Source organism: Cryptotermes secundus, unplaced genomic scaffold, assembly GCF_002891405.2.
Source record: "Cryptotermes secundus unplaced genomic scaffold, Csec_1.0 scaffold47, whole genome shotgun sequence".
Taxonomy (NCBI): Eukaryota; Metazoa; Arthropoda; class Insecta; order Blattodea; family Kalotermitidae; genus Cryptotermes; species Cryptotermes secundus.
In genome coordinates this window covers 2,513,920-2,530,947 of record NW_019721002.1, presented here as the reverse complement: position 1 = coordinate 2,530,947, position 17,028 = coordinate 2,513,920, and the positions used below count along the sequence as shown (strand labels likewise).

At 40.5% G+C, this 17,028-nt stretch overlaps 1 protein-coding gene across 7 annotated transcripts; it reads left to right on the top strand.

Moving 5' to 3' along the window:
• Nucleotides 1–4,363: 4,363 nt before the first annotated feature.
• On the top strand, nucleotides 4,364–16,789 carry LOC111874633 (carbonic anhydrase 2). 7 transcript variants are annotated; one of them, XM_033755548.1, is made up of 9 exons: nucleotides 4,364–4,380; nucleotides 6,283–6,520; nucleotides 8,386–8,478; nucleotides 10,669–10,764; nucleotides 12,480–12,644; nucleotides 13,018–13,165; nucleotides 13,853–13,958; nucleotides 14,658–14,891; nucleotides 15,676–16,789. In XM_033755548.1, the coding sequence occupies exons 2-9, from the start codon at nucleotides 6,478–6,480 to the stop codon at nucleotides 15,778–15,780; spliced, it is 990 nt and encodes a 329-aa protein (XP_033611439.1). In that variant the 5' UTR covers nucleotides 4,364–4,380; nucleotides 6,283–6,477; the 3' UTR covers nucleotides 15,781–16,789. The 7 variants fall into 7 exon arrangements, with proteins under 7 accessions (XP_033611439.1, XP_033611436.1, XP_023726059.1 ...); XM_033755545.1 differs by lacking the exon at nucleotides 4,364–4,380 and adding an exon at nucleotides 4,891–4,910; XM_023870291.2 differs by lacking the exon at nucleotides 4,364–4,380 and adding an exon at nucleotides 5,629–5,714 and having other exon boundaries at nucleotides 10,672–10,764.
• Nucleotides 16,790–17,028: the final 239 nt, after the last annotated feature.

Sequence of the window (17,028 nt, the reverse complement as noted above, 5' to 3'; positions counted from 1 at the left end):
CCGGAAGTATCAACTTTGCTCTGAATGCCTTGATAAGTGCAAATAAATCACAAACTATGTTATTTTCACCCTGCAACTTTAAATTCACATGGTTCATATGGTTTACCAGATCAGCAAAACTGCTAATTTCCAAAGCCACTTGGTATCTGATAAAAGTGGTTCGTGATGGTTTTTCTCGGTAAGAAATATATCAATTTCATTCCTGAGCTGAAAGAAGCGTGAAATAACCTTTCCACAGCTAAGCCATCGAACTGCAGTATAATATGTCAGGTCAATAAGCTCAGAATCACATTTACCAGTACTCATTGGAAAATTAGTTCAATTGGCGCATTTCTGCACAATTGTTTTGCGGGCTGGATAAAATCACATCGCGGGCCGTAGTTTGGAGACCCTTGGTCTAGATAATGTGGGACCCTCAACGTCTCACAACCCTATGGGACTTCACGGCCTGGTACAGGGATACCTTAATTTTTTACTTACTTTACATACATAATGTAGCAGTTAATCAGTTAAAATTTGCATGATGTATGTGCAGAACAGCAAGAATGTATCAACTTTTAATATAACATTTACTAATCCAAAGTTTAACTTTTTGTTCCCCTCAGTATGGCTCATGCCAGTACTGTACCTTGGCACTTTCTGAACCAGTCTCACAATGTGATAAGATTTCTTTTCTTTAGTCAGTGTAGCATATGGATATGAAAATTGTGGGTTAACAAGCTGAAACAGTATCTTAGTACTTAAGATTTCCACTCTAGTCATAATTTACAAAATGAAGAACACATAATGGGGCAGCAGGCATGATATCTTTTTGTACACAGCTTTTTATCTTTGAAACTACTTCATAGATTTTGATGAGATTAGGATGGAGAGGGGATATATTTGCAGTTCGCAGGCAAGTTTAAATTTGGTTCCTCTTGGTCCGGTATCATCTGTACTTCACGTGTAACTCAGTTCAAGAATTAAAAGAGAAAATTAAGCATGCACAATGGTTGAATCACTGAAACTACTTGTGAATGAATGAAACAAAACATTCCAAAATATAGCAGTGTCAACAAGTGCTGATTTTACATTAACATGTATAATTATAAGCACTCTTGTGAAATTTTTAAAACAGGAAATGTAGCTATGAATTACATGAAACCCCTGAGAACGGTGGAAAATTACCATGGATTACATAACATGGTCGGTCACAAGTTCAGTTTTGTAACCAAGATTTGTGTGAGAGCCATATATTCTGTGGTGACACTGAACGCCACTCACAGGCGCACTGTGTTAATGTGCTGTGCTTTATATGTGAAGGGTTCAGGGACTTGTTATGTGAGGTGTGGAGTTCTTGCAGTGGTGAATACTAAAACTGTTGTGTTTGTGTATATGGCACAGTGTACTTTGGTAGATGGGTGGCAGTGTTTCAGAGGAAGACACTTCCCATATGTTCAGGGTGGATGACATCCTAGAAGACTGCAGTCTTACTACTTAGGTATTTTTTACATGGTTTAGTATTCAGAGTTCTAAGGTCCAGTTAGTTTGTATTGCCTATTCAACATAACGCTCGTATTGACACATGTCGGTAACTGGAAACCATAATGTATGATAATTACAAAACAGACCACAGTGCTTAAGAACGGGAGGTCCAGTGGATTGTTCTGATGTGGATATAGACATTTTTTGCTACACAGGGTCTCCTTTTATTCAGTGGCAGTAATGAGAATTGTTAAGGGATGAGAAGCTGTATTTCATTGTATAAAGTAATGTTTGAGGTTATGTTACATCTTATCTGTTTCAGTTCTTAAAGAGCCTTGTGCAGCTTCTGACATAATGGTTGATGCTTATGAAGTCTAGTTAAGTAAAATAAAAAAAATATATATGCGAAAAGAGATAAATTGGGAACAGAATTTATTTTGTGATTTTGTTTGGGAGAGTTTCCATTTGTTTTCTTAAAGCAACAGGATATGGCAGCATGGTCTGTACTCATCTGGCTCAGGATACACACCAACAGTGGGCTTTTATGAATATGGTTGTGAATCCTCAGGTTTCATAAAATGCTGAAAGTTCCAATATTTGTTTTTTAATGGACATCAGGGGTTAACCTTTAAAGTTCGGTATTATGTGTGCTATGTGTACCACCTACTTACATACTTTAACAGGAAAAATAAATCCTGCACATTGCCCATGCAGTGTATTTCTTATGTGCTTCGTTTGGTTCTCACAATAAAGAGCAGTTATTTCCCTNAGCTACTGCTCTCCGCAGCTATTCAACTGCTCTGAAGATGGAGGCGCTACGTTCCTCCGAAACGTCGGCCAAAACGAAGAATACACGGTGCCTAAACCCAGAAGACAACTTTCTTCGTTATGTAGATGCGTTTCAAGCTTCAGAGGGTTAAGACAAATTAGTCACATAGACACGAACCCCATCAATTTAATGGGGATGTTTTGGAAGATATTAAAATATGATCTGGATATCTTCATCTGCAGAGGTGCCAGCTGAACTGCGTGGGGCTCAGCACCACTGAAGACAGCAGCAAAGGCACTGAGCCCTCAGCGACTCATTAGGATGCTTATGGTGCCCTTTTGTGGTTGGGCCAAGATTTTATGTAGTGTTGTATCCCAGAAGATGGTACTCTTCAAAAAGTTCCTTGTTTCTCACAGAACTTGAAGGTTCAGTACTGTGTTCTCAGACACCTGCTATTTAATCCTGTCTTGGATCAGAGTATGATTTTAAATGTGTTATTATATATGGTTGGTTCACTCTTTTTTGGTTGTCCGTATGGTATATGCATATAAAAAGACCAGCACACTGCAAGAGCCATCAGTTTCCTGGATCTAAATAATATATGGGCTCGTAAGTACTTATCAGATGTGTGTGATCATCACCCATAGTTCAAAGAACCATCATTACAATACTTTTTTGTATTGATTCGGTTTTTTCTTGCACCTAATATCCAAATCATTTTTTATAATTCGCTTAGTGGGGGGGTGGAGTCCAAGTGGGTCCACTCATCATGGCTGCAGTTGATTATGATGATGGAGAATTTGGTGGAATGAAGATTGGCAGGGGAAACCGAAGTGCTCAGAGAAAACCCGCCCCACCGCCACTTCGTCCACCACAGATCCCACTTGACCAGACCAGGGAACTAACCCGGGCTGCCACGGTGGGAATATATGGGAGTAGAACCAGACTAACGCAGTCAGTACAAGTATAGCAACTAGCTACGGGCCGGACGACCAAGGGGTTGGATTTAAAGTCCAGGTGGGGGCAAGAATTTTCACTTCTCCAACTAGCCTACTATCCGATGGGTACTGGGAGCTCTTTCCCTGAGGGTAAAGTGGCCAGGACATGAAGCTGACAACTCATCTCCAACTAGTGCCGAGGTCAAGAAAACATGGTTCTCTACATCTGCTCCCCCCATACGTCTTCATGATGTAGTGCGTAATTAGTTAAGCACAGGGTCAACCTTATCTTTAATGGGAGGGTAGTATGAAAATGGATCTTAAGTAGGATGGCACAGCATGGACTGGATTCATCTGTCTCAAATTAAGGACTAGTGGCAGGCTGTTGTGGACAAAGTAATAAGCCTCTGAGTTTCATAAATGCTGATAATTTCTTGAGTAGATGAGCAAACGTTGACTTCTGAAGAACAGCTCATCTCCAATGAATTTTGTAATATAAAAACTACCCAATATTCAAACCCACTTCTTTCAGTGTATGAATATGAGGAACACAGGACTGTGGTACATTTTCATAGCAGGGGATCAAATACAACCATACAGTTATCAAACCTATGGGCAGTTAACAACAAAATTAATTTAAACTCTGCCTGTTAAAATAAGCTTTGTGCCACTTAGTATTATTTGTTGGTTGTGTAGTAAGTTACACATGAAAATTATGAGAGAAAATCAGGGAAATATAAGAGATGCAGGGCCTAACATCAGTTTCATCCATGAATGTTACTTGGTTTAAGCTGTGCTCATGGGTGTTCAGGCAAGCGAACATATTAATTCATGTTAGACCACAAGTTGTGTGAACCATTGTGAGAGACAGACAAAGAAGGAAATAATAGGAGATTAAGAGGGAAAATTGTGAGAGAAGTGAAGAACACTATTTTTAGGGGTGAAAGCGATTTTGGTAGGTGCCTTTTATGAGACTCCATATTAAATTATCAGATCAGACATTCCTTCCTATTTGTCTTAGGGCCGGGTTCGGTTTCTGGCAGGGACCTGGATTTTTGACTTTGTCACAACTTTGATATCAGATCTGAGGGTCACTCAGTATGGAGCCTAAGGCTAGTGTGTACTTCCATCAAATAGCGAAAATGTGTGGAGCTACCTACATACGTTTTATGGCTTTGGTGCCTTACCATATGAAGTACAGTGCTATGTGTATGTACCGCGTGCTTTTAATGTAAAAAAAAAATTCGCAGTGTAGTTACGTGTAACATAGTCCTATGACTGTCACAATGAAGAGCGAGTAATTTCCATTCACGTCAACTGGTTGGTCTGTGTAATGGAGACCTTGATCTCGATGTTGCATTTGAGGTTAGGAAGAGTCGCCTGCCTAATGCTAGTTGCTCGGCTTGCCCTTCGTCCCTTAAGATGGGGGCATCAACAGCAGAAACTCCGAAACGATGCGGCCGCGTATTTGTCATTACTATTCTGTTTCCGGAGGTATGGGGTTCAAATCTCGGCCCAAGCCAGACATCCGTAGAGGAAGCGGGTATTTTCATTCCTGATACACATTTGCACGTATATTCCGCGTTGCTTATTTTTTGAACAGGTGAAATGAAATCAGCGGCCGTAGCTTCCTGTGGTTGTATTGTCCCCGGAAGTGAGGATAATCGCCATGTACCCAGTTCCGCTTCTGATAATGATGTTAATGCTGCACAAGATAAAGGCAACAATACGAAACAAAGGTCTCAATCGGGGCGCGGTAAACTGTCTGCAAGTGCAGGATCTATTCTGGATGTTCGAGAAATCTCGCGCCTACTGTGGAAACCAAAGTTTCAATACTGTACCGTAGAAATGCAAGGGTTGCCGTTGATCAAACAGATGTTTCTTATTTGTCAGTCCACAACATGTTTCGACCCAGACGGCCATCATCAGGTGATTCTTGACGAAATACGCAAATGATGATGGATTCCATATAAATTGGAGTGTTAGTATTTCTTTTAATTTTTATAATGACTTTGTAGTTTGAGTGTAATCCGTCACTGTTTATGTATTTCCTCAAGAATCATCTGACGATGGCCTATCTGTTCTGAAACATGATGTGAATTCATAAATAAAAAGCATTTGTGTGACAGCAAACCTTCCGTTTCTATTTGTAAGCTCCACAAACGGGATTTTCAATGCCGTGTTCACAAGATCACGCCACTGAATCTTTCATGGGTCACTTTAACATAAGATACGTTTTAATATTATCCTTCCGTACGCCAAGGCATCCCATATGGACTTTCCGTATAAAACTTTTGAAGATATTTTTCATGTTCCGATGCGTGCTGTATACCCCGCATATGTAATTCTGCTTGACTTTGTTGTTCTCATGTCTGGCGAAGAGTTACGAAGCTGCGCGTTATTCGGTTTTCTCCGCCATCACTTCCTGTTTGTTAGGTCCAAATGTTATTTTCTCAAACATCGCAGACTTCAGTGGTTTGTATTGTACCATTAGGGTAAGAGAACAAGTTTTACACCCGTCCAAAGCAACAGTAAAATTGCGGGTTTGTGTCCTGATCTTTATGTTTTTGATAGCAGACGCAAAGGCAGATTTTAAAATGAATGGTAGCAAACATTCCCAGAATTCTGTCAGCTCTTAATTTCTTCATGAATGTAATTTTGATTTTCCCCGGTCGTTCATACATATTCGAAAGACTGACCTATTTTTGGAATGATCTATTACGTATCTTTGTGTCATGGTTTGCTTTCATTCTGGCGAGGGGGACATGAACATAAGTGCTTAGTTTAACTGGAAGGTAGGATAGGATGAATTCCTTGATGCGCAAAACCGGCTGAAGATAATTGTTAGACTCTTCTTAAACTGAAAGCCAATGAACGTGAGAAGTCCCATCGGTTCTAAGCGAGAAATCTCGTGAATAACAAGAAAAACGTTAAAGACAAGGATAACTTTATTTTACAGAACGTTTCATGTGCTTGTGATCTAGCCGGTTATGTCTGGGTGCATAATCTAATACTGACCATATTATCTGTTCCCCTCATTATGACTGGCGATTAAGAAATGCACTGTCTTTAACGATAGAGCAAATTACTCTATGGTTTATTTCATTGCAGTACCATTGGCTGGGTTTCGACCTTGAGGTAGTAGTACTCTCATATGATTATATGAATGAGTGAAGCTTTAGAAGGTGAGCATGTGTAAGAGTACGAACAATTTTGAAGTCGCAGTGTCACTGGAAACGATGGCAAGCGAACATTACAAGGAGACATTTGACAGTTCTACAGCGTCAGATTATCAAGCAGGCAGCTATGGAAGAAGAATGGTGGTTTTTTAATGTGATTGTGATAAAAGGTAAGGGTGTGAAGGGGTCATATGCTGTTACGTAACTTTTACAATATTTATTATAACATTTGGGGCCGGGGGGGGGATGTTAGCAATGAGAAGATGCAAAAGTGTGTCTTATTAACTTCGCAGTGTCCATCTGTCACACTTCATATAACAAACAACTCGAGAAATGCCGAAAAGGTTTGCATAAATTTGATATTAGGAATTACTGAAATTTGTCATTCCATTCCAATTTTGGTTTAAGTCGTACAAAAATAGTGTACATGTTATAAGTCATGCATTCATTTCTGAAATGTTTATTGAAACGAGGAAAAAAATGCTTCGAACAAATGTTTGAGAGAAAATGGAATTACGTATTTTGTAATCGTTGCAGGTTTTTCTCAAGTCTTGCAGTAGTCGATATGTTTAAACAAAAACGAGTGAACACCCAGTATTGTTACGTAGTGCGTACACTTACACGTTAGCCAAAGATTTCAGGTCTTACGATATTTTTAAAACTATATCAAATGACAGAAGACGGAAAGGCGTTCTTCTCTGCCGAGGCGTAGGATGATGGGATGTTTGGTAAATTGAAAATGATTTCGAAGGAAGCGGTCGTGGCCTAACGAGACATTTTCCGAAAAAGCTGGGGTGAAGCACGAAAAAATCTCAGTAAAACCGGTAACCCGGCAGATTCGCAGCGAGTCCCTCCCGAAAACAAGTTCAGCCCACTTGGTATGCAGTTGGGTTTCAGATCCCCCCCCCCCGGAGCCGACGAGGGCGACGTCTCAACTAGAGAAGTAGTGGAATGGAACAGGCACGACGTAAACAGAAACAGTGTTTGCAGGAAATATGTTTAAGAGTTATCTATTTTTAGAGTCGAGAATAAGTCAAACGAGAAACCAGCAGGCAGCAAGAGGAGCTAAATCCAAGATATTTAATTCCGTCATCTGCTGTGTATTGTCATATTGATAACAAAACCAAGCGTACCCATAGCGATGAATTGCTTTTTCTCTTATTTTACGCAGTTTCGGAGTTCTTGTTAGGAATGTCAATTATATGGACACCCGCGCTAAAGTCTCGTGACGGAATGCGAGGGATATGTATGTTGAGAAGCGACCTGTTAGGCAGAAACAAAAAAATGGCGCATTAAACACGAAGGTCAGTTACACAAACGAAGCTGTGTCCGAATGTATGTGCACATAAACCCCACCCCCGCTTCTATATACACGAAAATCGCTAAAACGGACGGACATTGTTCCACCAGAGCACGGCCTACTAAATGACACGCAACTGTTCGTTTCAAAAGCGCAAAGTGGAAAGTCGCATTTAGGACGATACAAACTCCACGAAGCAGAACCTCCGTGAGAATCTGATGATCTCTGAGCTAACAATAAATTATCCGACTCTTATCAAACTCTTAATTCACTGCCATGTTCACCAGAGTCCGACACTGATCACCAGTCACATATCCTGTATCATTAAGAACAAACGTAATATTACTATCCCTTCTACGCTCAATTTCCAATGTTGTGTCTTCCGTTCAAATGATCCGGTTTATATAGTTCCAATGAAGGAAAACAAAAGCCTTACATAGGCCCCCTAGTCACAGCTCATGAGCCCTTTATGCTAACTTGGCCTTTACACGTCTCTTTGTCTCAGTTCTCGGTATGTGCTTTGAATCATGAAGCGTACGGAAACGAGATTTAAATTAAAACAAATGGTTCATACAATAATCGACGTGCTTTAGAAGGTTAAATAATGTCAGTGTTTAGAAAGTCAGCGAATACATATTTGTTTAGTGGGAAGATGGCATGTAAGCTCCAGCCAAATGTACGTACTTTTTTAAACTTGCCTATTCTAATATTCAATACACGTGATTATTGTTTCAGACTTCAAGATGGCCTCTTCTTTCCAGAGTTTCGTCAGGCCGGTGTTCTTCTTGCTCTTATTCGTTGATATTCACTTGCAAGAAAGTCACTCAGGTAGAAAACAGACCCACTATTAGTAGCGCAGAATAATGCAGCTACAAGCCATCGGAATATGTGGGGCTCCTACAGCCGTGACTATGGAGATTACTGTTTTCTAGGATATGACGCCGTGTACTTTCGTAGAGAAAAATATTCCTCTAAAAAAATTGTGCCTGAATATGAAATCTTGATGTCCACCTAAAAGGATACAAGGCGTCATAGCCCAGAAGACATCCTGAATTCTGTTTTATTTAGGATTTCCTTATGGACGGCTGTCGGTATCTGAGACTCTATAGCGTCGAATGGTAAGATGTTTGGTGAATAATGAATTAAAAACGATTTGGAAGGGAAGTCTAATTGAGGTACTAAGAGGGAATTTGCTTGGGGGTCGAGGAAAACCACGAAACTTCAATCAGGATTTTCGGTGTTGAGGTATAGATTGAGCCAACGTGCTCAATATCTGTGTTCTCACGCTGCCTAAATCCCAAATGTTGTAACACTGCCGATATTTCACCCTTTAAAGCCCAGTGGTTACTTCCTGTACCACCTGCTTTAACATACTGAAACTCTGCTTTTGTCCAAAGGCTGTATTTATATGTTCCTTATGGTCCTCACATAAACAATGATTGTTTCCCTGAACAGCATTAACCGGTTGGTCTTTGTAGCAGAGTCGTCATGTGTTTCCTGTGAGGTACGAGCTGAATTCTTATAAACACATTATTTCAGTCTTTAATCTCCGTGTGGAGGCGGAGTCGAATACCTTCACCATATCCTTGCGAGTCGAAGGAGGCGACGAAGATGGAACCAATATGCTTTCAGATAAATAAAACGTAACACGTATTGCCAACGAGAAACCCGTAATACATGTATTTCAGGTTCATTCAATTAGAACCGTGTCCAAAAATTAAGATTTGCAAGCTAATGAGACTTCAAAGCCGACCCCGTCTTGCTCTCATGAGTCTGAGATCGCTCTTCGACTGGCGCGGCTGATTGCATGAAAATGACCGTGTGCCACTCGCTCGCCTCCGCTGCCCAGCCTTGCCCATCTGTATGTACCGCCACCCACTGATGCGAATGGAACTTTCGTGTCTGCAATCTTCGTTACCAGAGTCGCGGGCCGTCACGGGCGATCGGACGAGCCGGTTTCTTAACGATTTCAGTTGCGTAGTCGGGCAGTAGCTTTGAGGTAGCTTTTTTATTACTGTTATTTCAGGTTTGTTGCAAGCCACTCGGTCGCCCCGATGTGCGAGCGCTAAGTGTCGGGGGACTGGTGCATGCAACCGGTTGCGTCTGCTGGAGGGAAAACCGGGGATAATACCCACGGGTCAACACAAACATAAGACCCATGTAGCCAATGCAGGGTTAAGAATGTGTATTTGTGGGGGCAGAATTACAGACTTAGTTTTAACGCAGTGTTGCCTACGCATCTATGTTGTGATGTTTTGCACCATTTCAAATTTACAAGGTCAAACATAAGTGAAGAAGACCTTCCAGATCTTGATCATGGGAGGTCTGAGACTGTCACAGTGATAGAGAATAATATGGTGGTCTTTGAATAGATAATGCGTTTAGTACAGTGGAACATAAGGACTCCACCAGCATCTCCCTTGAGACTCTTGAGACAGTCAAGACCCTCGAGATGCTGGTAGCAACTCACTAGATTGTAGCACTGTGTCTTAACTTACAAGTCCACAGGATGATTGGTAATCATTTCTGAATTTACATCTATTTTTTTATTGCTAGTGGGGTAGGACTAAGTCCCTTGTACTGTGGCCACTTCTGGCCTATTGTACCAGCCCCAGATGATAGGTAAGGGTGACTGTGGAAAAATTGGTGGAATGAAGACTGGCAAGGGAAACCGAAGTACTTTGAGAAAACCTGCCCCAATGCCACTTTGTCCACCACAAATCCCATTTGACCAGACCGGGATCGAATCCGGGCCGCCACGGTGGGAAGCCAGTGACTAACCACTTGAGCTATGGGGCGGCCCTAATTTACATCTAAGTAATCTAAGTGCCAATCAACATTATGTACTAAAATTTCTCATACTTTTCACTCAAACTTTAAATTTTAAATTCATGTGTCAAATATATATTTTAAGAGTACATGTATGCCTTCAGATGGTAAGTTATTTTCACTAAGTGCACCCATCACATGATGGATCGCAGCCATTAATATTTCAGTGATGGCTTTGTCTAATTGCAGCAGCTTCTTCGCCAGATGGTACCAATAAGAATGTCCCACACCAAAAATTCAGTGAAAAAGACAAATCGAAACATTTTGGCTATGATAAGCAGAGCGGTAAGTAATTCTCACAAGTTGTCAGAGTAGTAGTGTGATCATACAGGTATATATTATTATGATTTTGGTTGACTTTTGACCACTTACAGGTTGTACTACAAAAAACTATAACACTATCGCTATTTCCAAACTTTACAGTTCACTGTTAGTGTTACAGTCTGCACTGTCTGCTTCCTGGCAATGGATTTAAACACAGGCTATCTGACAGTCACAATTCCACACATTCCAAATATGACTGTACTACAGCACATGTAAAGCTTCTCTTCACAGTCCAACTGCCAAGTGAGCCAAAATTCACTGGCTCACTTCTTTTATTATCATTTGCATTGACTGAACAAAAACATCGTTCCCAACAGTTCCTCTACTGTTGCTTGTGTGTCCATTGCCGCGGAAACTTATTCACTGAGTCGATGCCTAGCAATGGATGTCTCCTCTGGCTCCACTATTCTGGCCTTCAGGCTTCATGTCACAATATCTTTATCTGTGATCCACCACAGGCTCTTAGAAGCAACACACATTCACATGGGGGAGACAAGGAAAGCATACAGAAATTTCTAATTCTGAATATAATCTTTTAATTACATTTGTAAACTCTAATTTCTTAATTTCAGTGTTACTCCTCCTATAAAGTTTTGTTAACTGTGCGTTCTAATACTGATGAGGAAAGCAAACATGAGATATATTGCAGTTGACATAAATATATTCACTTCATCCAGAATTCAGTTGTTTATTAAAATTTTTGTCTGAGTGGTTCCTGATCTTTAGAAGTAAGACCCTGATTCCTTTGTCTAGATTGTTAAGTTCTATTTAGACTAACTGGTCCTCCAGGGTGGGAGTGGGATGCTAGGCTGACAACCTTGCTCTGTAAAAGATTACTGTAGCAAAATTGAAAGAAGTGAAAACTGAACAGTCTAATTCATAATGAAATAGACAAGTCTAGGAGAAATTTCTAAGGAAGGTTTTGGCTTAAAGAAGGACTGTTTTGCCAATGATGATGATGATGGTGATGATGATGATGGTGATAATTTACACTAACTAACTGAACAGAGCAGACTTCGATGAACACATGATAATTATTCATCTGATCAATGAGTCCCCAAAACTACCCATTCTTTATTATTCTCAGGCAGCTTAATCTAGGTCACAGTTTTAGAGCCTATTTCTCCGTGATTCATTTTAATATTATTCTCCCATCTACACCTATGTCTTTTAAGTCACTGAAAACGATATTCTGAGACCCAATTTTTGTTATCATTTCTGTATGTGTGGTTGAATGTCTCAGATTCTAATACTGGGATTCCCCAAGTTGTACTACAAAATGCTATGGTTTGTGCATCAGGAGATGCGGGCAATTATTCTAAAGGATTCTGACTGTGGTGTGTAACATTCGGTATATTGTTTTTTTTTTTCTTTGTCCAGCGTCCTGTATTCTAAAATCAATGTTCAGTGATTCAGGTTAACTGTTTCTAAGGAAGCCAATGGAGTAGGTATCTCCCCACTCACCTGAGGATGAAAACAGATCTAGTTTCCAATCTGCTGTGTCCTCTAGTTTTTAGAATACTGAAGAATGGAAAAAGTCCAAAAGCTGAGTAATTCTGAGAGGGCATTATCTTGTTGAATTCTGAAATTTATCTAAACCATATTTATGAATTCAATTTCTACCCATCAGAAGACATATTGCTGCTGTAAGAGGGTTAAACAAGAGGTTATTGCAGGCCCTGCTGTGTGGGCTAAGATGTTTCACTTATGTGGAGGACACAGTCAGAGCCCCGTGAAGCTGGACACAACAATCACAGTGACATATCACCATCCCCGCATCATGTGGTGGAACTACTCCTTGAAACCTCAAGCGATGACCATCTCCAATAACGGTCACACAGGTGAGAGATTACCCGTCAATTTTCTGCACCGAAGACATGAGTAAGTTACATAATGTAGTCATATCAAGCACAGTGACTGTGTAGAAATTAATGAGATATGGTGATGCTTACTTTAAACATGTTAGGAAACATTTCGGACACATATGAAACAGTTCTGGTGCACTTGATTACTTTATTTAATTAAAAATTGTAACACTTACAGAAATATGTTTGGACATAAAATGTTTGTTCCAAATATGCCTCCATGCAATGATGAAGTTAGGGAAAGGCATAGCTGTACCTCTACTGCCCAAATACACATTGATGGTGAGGTGCTGGGCTGCAGGCATTATACTGACTTCACCCTCTCATCCTAATCCAATCCAATTTTCAGTTCTCCTGAGAGCCAAGTGGGCACGCAAAGAAGACACACCATACCACTGGTCTGCCCCCAGTTCAGAAGAATATGTCTTTGAACAGCTGCACTTCCACTGGGGACAGGACGACCATTCGGGCAGTGAACACATGCTGAACAATGAGAGGTGAGTCACCTCAGTGGAGATCAGGCAGTTCCATTTTGGAAACCTCATAGTAGTTAACCCTTTTATTGACCGAGCACAGCTGTTACTATAACCCTACCATTGTTGTAGTATCACTACCTCAAGGAAACATGGCAGAACAATAAGTGACATGCTAATGTCAGCCAGTAGCACTGAGATACATGTCTATGTAATGGTTATCTGCGTTCAGAACTAAATTAAATGGAATTGAACAAATTGTTGTGGTCATCACTAGGAGGCTATGCTTCTTCTGTGATAATAGGCAAATAGTGATAAAATAGTGGTGTCATATGGTCACCAGCCTGGAAGTCTCTCACTACTGCAGTTCATGGAAAACTGTATTTCTTGGAGCAGAGCGAAAGACAGTCAGGAAACTCATATAGCACACTTAAAGAAAAGTACTTGGATACTGTTTAGGATCTTGCCCCTTAGGATTCTTTGAGTGGCGTTCAGAATTTTGCAGTTACTTTGTTATGGTTGACAGCTCACTGTGGCTTAAGCTTTCAGTGTTTAGCACCACATATATTATTCCATCATTAATGACATATAGCTATTATTGCTTATATTATTGGAATGATTTAATAAATTTACCTCACTTCTTATTTGCAACATCAACATGAGTAATTAAATACTCACTTCATCATTAACATTAGTATTTTAATTTTTCAGGTTTGCCCTAGAAATGCATGTTGTTCACTATCGAAGGGATCTTGGGTCTGTAGAAAACGCTGGTCTTTATGACTCTGGAATTCGTGTCATCGGTGTGTTCTTCCGGGTATGGATGCAGGCTGAGATACTTATAAATGTATTCTCTTTAGAGCTAATTGTAAAACTTGTTCCTCACAAAACACTACATGCTTAGTGATACTGACCGTCCTCCTGCCCTCCTCTCTGATGCAGCACTGACCTCCCATAATTATCCAGAAGCATCCAAATTTAGTGCTTTTATATTTGCAGGGGTTGTATTTTCTCATGTTATCATTTGCAGCTCCTCCGTTAGGTTTCCTCACATGGGTAGCAGTTACATGAAAGGTGGGTGAAAGAATTATACTGAGGCTATAGAAAGAAGACCCATTGATGAACCTTCTCAACACCTCTCTTGAGCTGTTTACTCTCCCCAGTATACATATTGATGCTGTCCTTCAGTCTATCCATTCTGTCCACATGAATGTTGGCAGTGGTAACCCTTGCCAGCAACATGTGACTTAGGCTGGTTGACAGCAGACAGTGATGGGGTGGAACAACAATAGTCAAAGAGGGAAAATCTTTCAGTTATCCATGCGACTTGTAGCTCAGCTGTTGTAGAGTGAAACATGATGTAAACACATGCACAAAAGGTGGGTAAAGTTAATAGGATGCAGCATGACAGAGAGAAGTACAAGTGAGTGGGATAAATAGATATATGGTTGTGGTATGGCAAATAACTTGTAGTATAAACACACAGAAATTGAAAGGGAGGTGTGATGTTCTTTAGATCTCTGAAGCAGAACATCACAACGTGGGTCTTCAGCAGATAGTGCAGCTGCTGCAGACTATTCGGATGGCCAACAGCACTGTGGTGCTCTTGGAGCCATTCCCACTGTCCAGGCTGGTGCCCGAGTTCTCTAACCTCTACCTGACATATAATGGCTCACTCACCACGCCACCTTGTGCAGAAACTGTGTCCTGGGTCATCCGGAAAGAACCCCTTACTATCTCCAGGCAGCAGGTTTGTGTCACAGAATTGCATTGCAAGGAATTGAAGCATAGCTTTCTGAGAACCATTAGCATGCTATAGATTTTGTCCTGAATTAATTCAGTGCACTCATCATTACCATAAGTTGTCAGAGTGATAATATCACAAATTTACAGGAAGGCAAAAAGAACTCATTTACTAATGTTATATTTTAGCGTCCTGTTGCACTGATTTAAGTGCGAGGGAGAGAAGGAGATAAATGAGTGTATGCACTGCAAGACGGATTAAATAAATCATGGAAGAACTCATTTGCTGTAAATCAATAATATTGGTTAGCTTCATTGCAGAGTATGTTGATGCTTGAATCACATACTGTCACGTTCAAAGCACTGTATGCAGTAGAAACAAAGACGAAAATGGCTGCCAGTCTCTAATGCAGTGTATAGTATCAGTAGAGGGGCTGAAGGCAGTAACATTTGATCATCTAATTATTTCAGCGGTTAACCCATTGAAGCATGTGATTCCTATGCACATATAACAGCTGCTTTAACATTAAGAAATTTGGCATTTTGCACAGAGAGTGTAGTTATAATTTCCATGATTCTCACACTAAACAGTGCTTATTTCTTGAAACAGTGCTAACTGGTTTGTGTTTCAGAGGGGATAAAGTGCATTTTCTGGAATGAAGGAACTGATTCTTTAAATATTATTTAACTATGCTTTATGCTTCAAAGGGTTAGAAATTTTAAAGTAGGAAATTATGAACCTGGGAAAGAAATATATTTTTAAGGTCTTTAACACTGTGCTGTGACCACAGGTTGAAGAATTCAGGAACCTCATGAGTGAGGATGGACAGACAATCAAACACAACTGGAGACCAGTACAGCCTCTCAATGGTCGAACTGTCATACAGATCCGTTGATAGAAGAATCCTCCAAAGAAGAAGAAGAAAACTGCAGTCATCAAGGAATATGATGCTCTTACACAGCGCATATAGAATAGCAGAGCCACAGCTATAACAGCTGTAACAGCTGAAGTTGCTTTTAACATAATGTAATAAGGCCACATCTATGGCTGTTCTCCTGCAGCTAGGCTTTGTAGCTACTATACATGCATTTTCATGTACAATAAAAAGCTTCAAACTGCCACACTATAAAACTGTAGATTTTTTAGTTGAAACTTCATTATTGTAGAAATATGCTGTGATGTTAGCTATTATGTATCAAATTTTGTGACTGTAAACAGGCAGTTTTTTAAATTTCTAATTTAAATTTCAGTTATTCGATCAAGGAAATGTGATTGAAGGACTGAAACTTGCATGTGGTGCTACTGCTTCAATGGAAGTGTCATGTATCAAGTTTCATCAAAATGAGTTAGGACGTAAGGTTATTTATGCTGATGTTTAAAAAGGCCCTTAAAAATGGGCCAAACCAAATCAAAATGAAAATGAAAACCAAATGGCTGGACAAAATTTAATGTAGATCTATCATTCTAAGTTTGGACAAGATTGGTCTGGTTGATTACGCACTTTTAAGATGGAAAGATGGACATGGCAAAACTAATTGGTGCATGCAACATCCCTGGACTTGACACACATTTCTAATACAGAGGTTCCTCAGTTTGTGTGCAGTAACAGAAACAACTTGGGGGTGTGTTCTCCTTATTGACTGTTTGCAGGGGGGAAACTTCCTGGATGCTGAACTTTGTCACTTGGAGCGGCAGTTTCTTTTAGAGATGTCTCTCTAGGAAATACAACGGAGAATAACACTTGGATCCAGTTTTAGCAAATTCTAAATCATACTCCTTCATCCTGCTTGCAGCAGTTTGTGCCGCAGTCCTTTGCAGTGATGACCTTTCCTGGTGGTGTGTTTTGCTTAGTGGGGGGTGGAATCTAGCTGGGTCCACTTGGCATGGCAGCCACTGATTGGCCTATTGTACCTGCCCCGGGTGATTATGATGATGGAGAATTTGGTGGAATGAAGATTGGCAGGGGAAACCGAAGTGCTCGGAGAAAACCCGCCTCAGCGCCACTTTGTCCACCACAAATCCCACTTGACCATACCCGGGATCTAACCCAGGCCGCCGCAGTGGGAAGCCAGTGACTAACCGCTTGAGCTATAGCGCGGCCATTGGTGGTGTGTTACTGTACCGATTGAATTGCTTTTTGTAA

What these genes read in the sequence shown, in the direction of transcription:
- LOC111874633 (XM_033755548.1), top strand. Translation starts at nt 6,478, where the DNA reads ATGGAAGAAGAATGGTGGTTTTTTAATGTGATTGTGATAAAAG. An exon ending in TGGCTATGATAAGCAGAGCG is followed by an intron (nt 10,765 to 12,479) that starts GTAAGTAATTCT and finishes AGGTTATTGCAG; the next exon opens with GCCCTGCTGTGTGGGCTAAG. An exon ending in CACATGCTGAACAATGAGAG is followed by an intron (nt 13,166 to 13,852) that starts GTGAGTCACCTC and finishes TTAATTTTTCAG; the next exon opens with GTTTGCCCTAGAAATGCATG.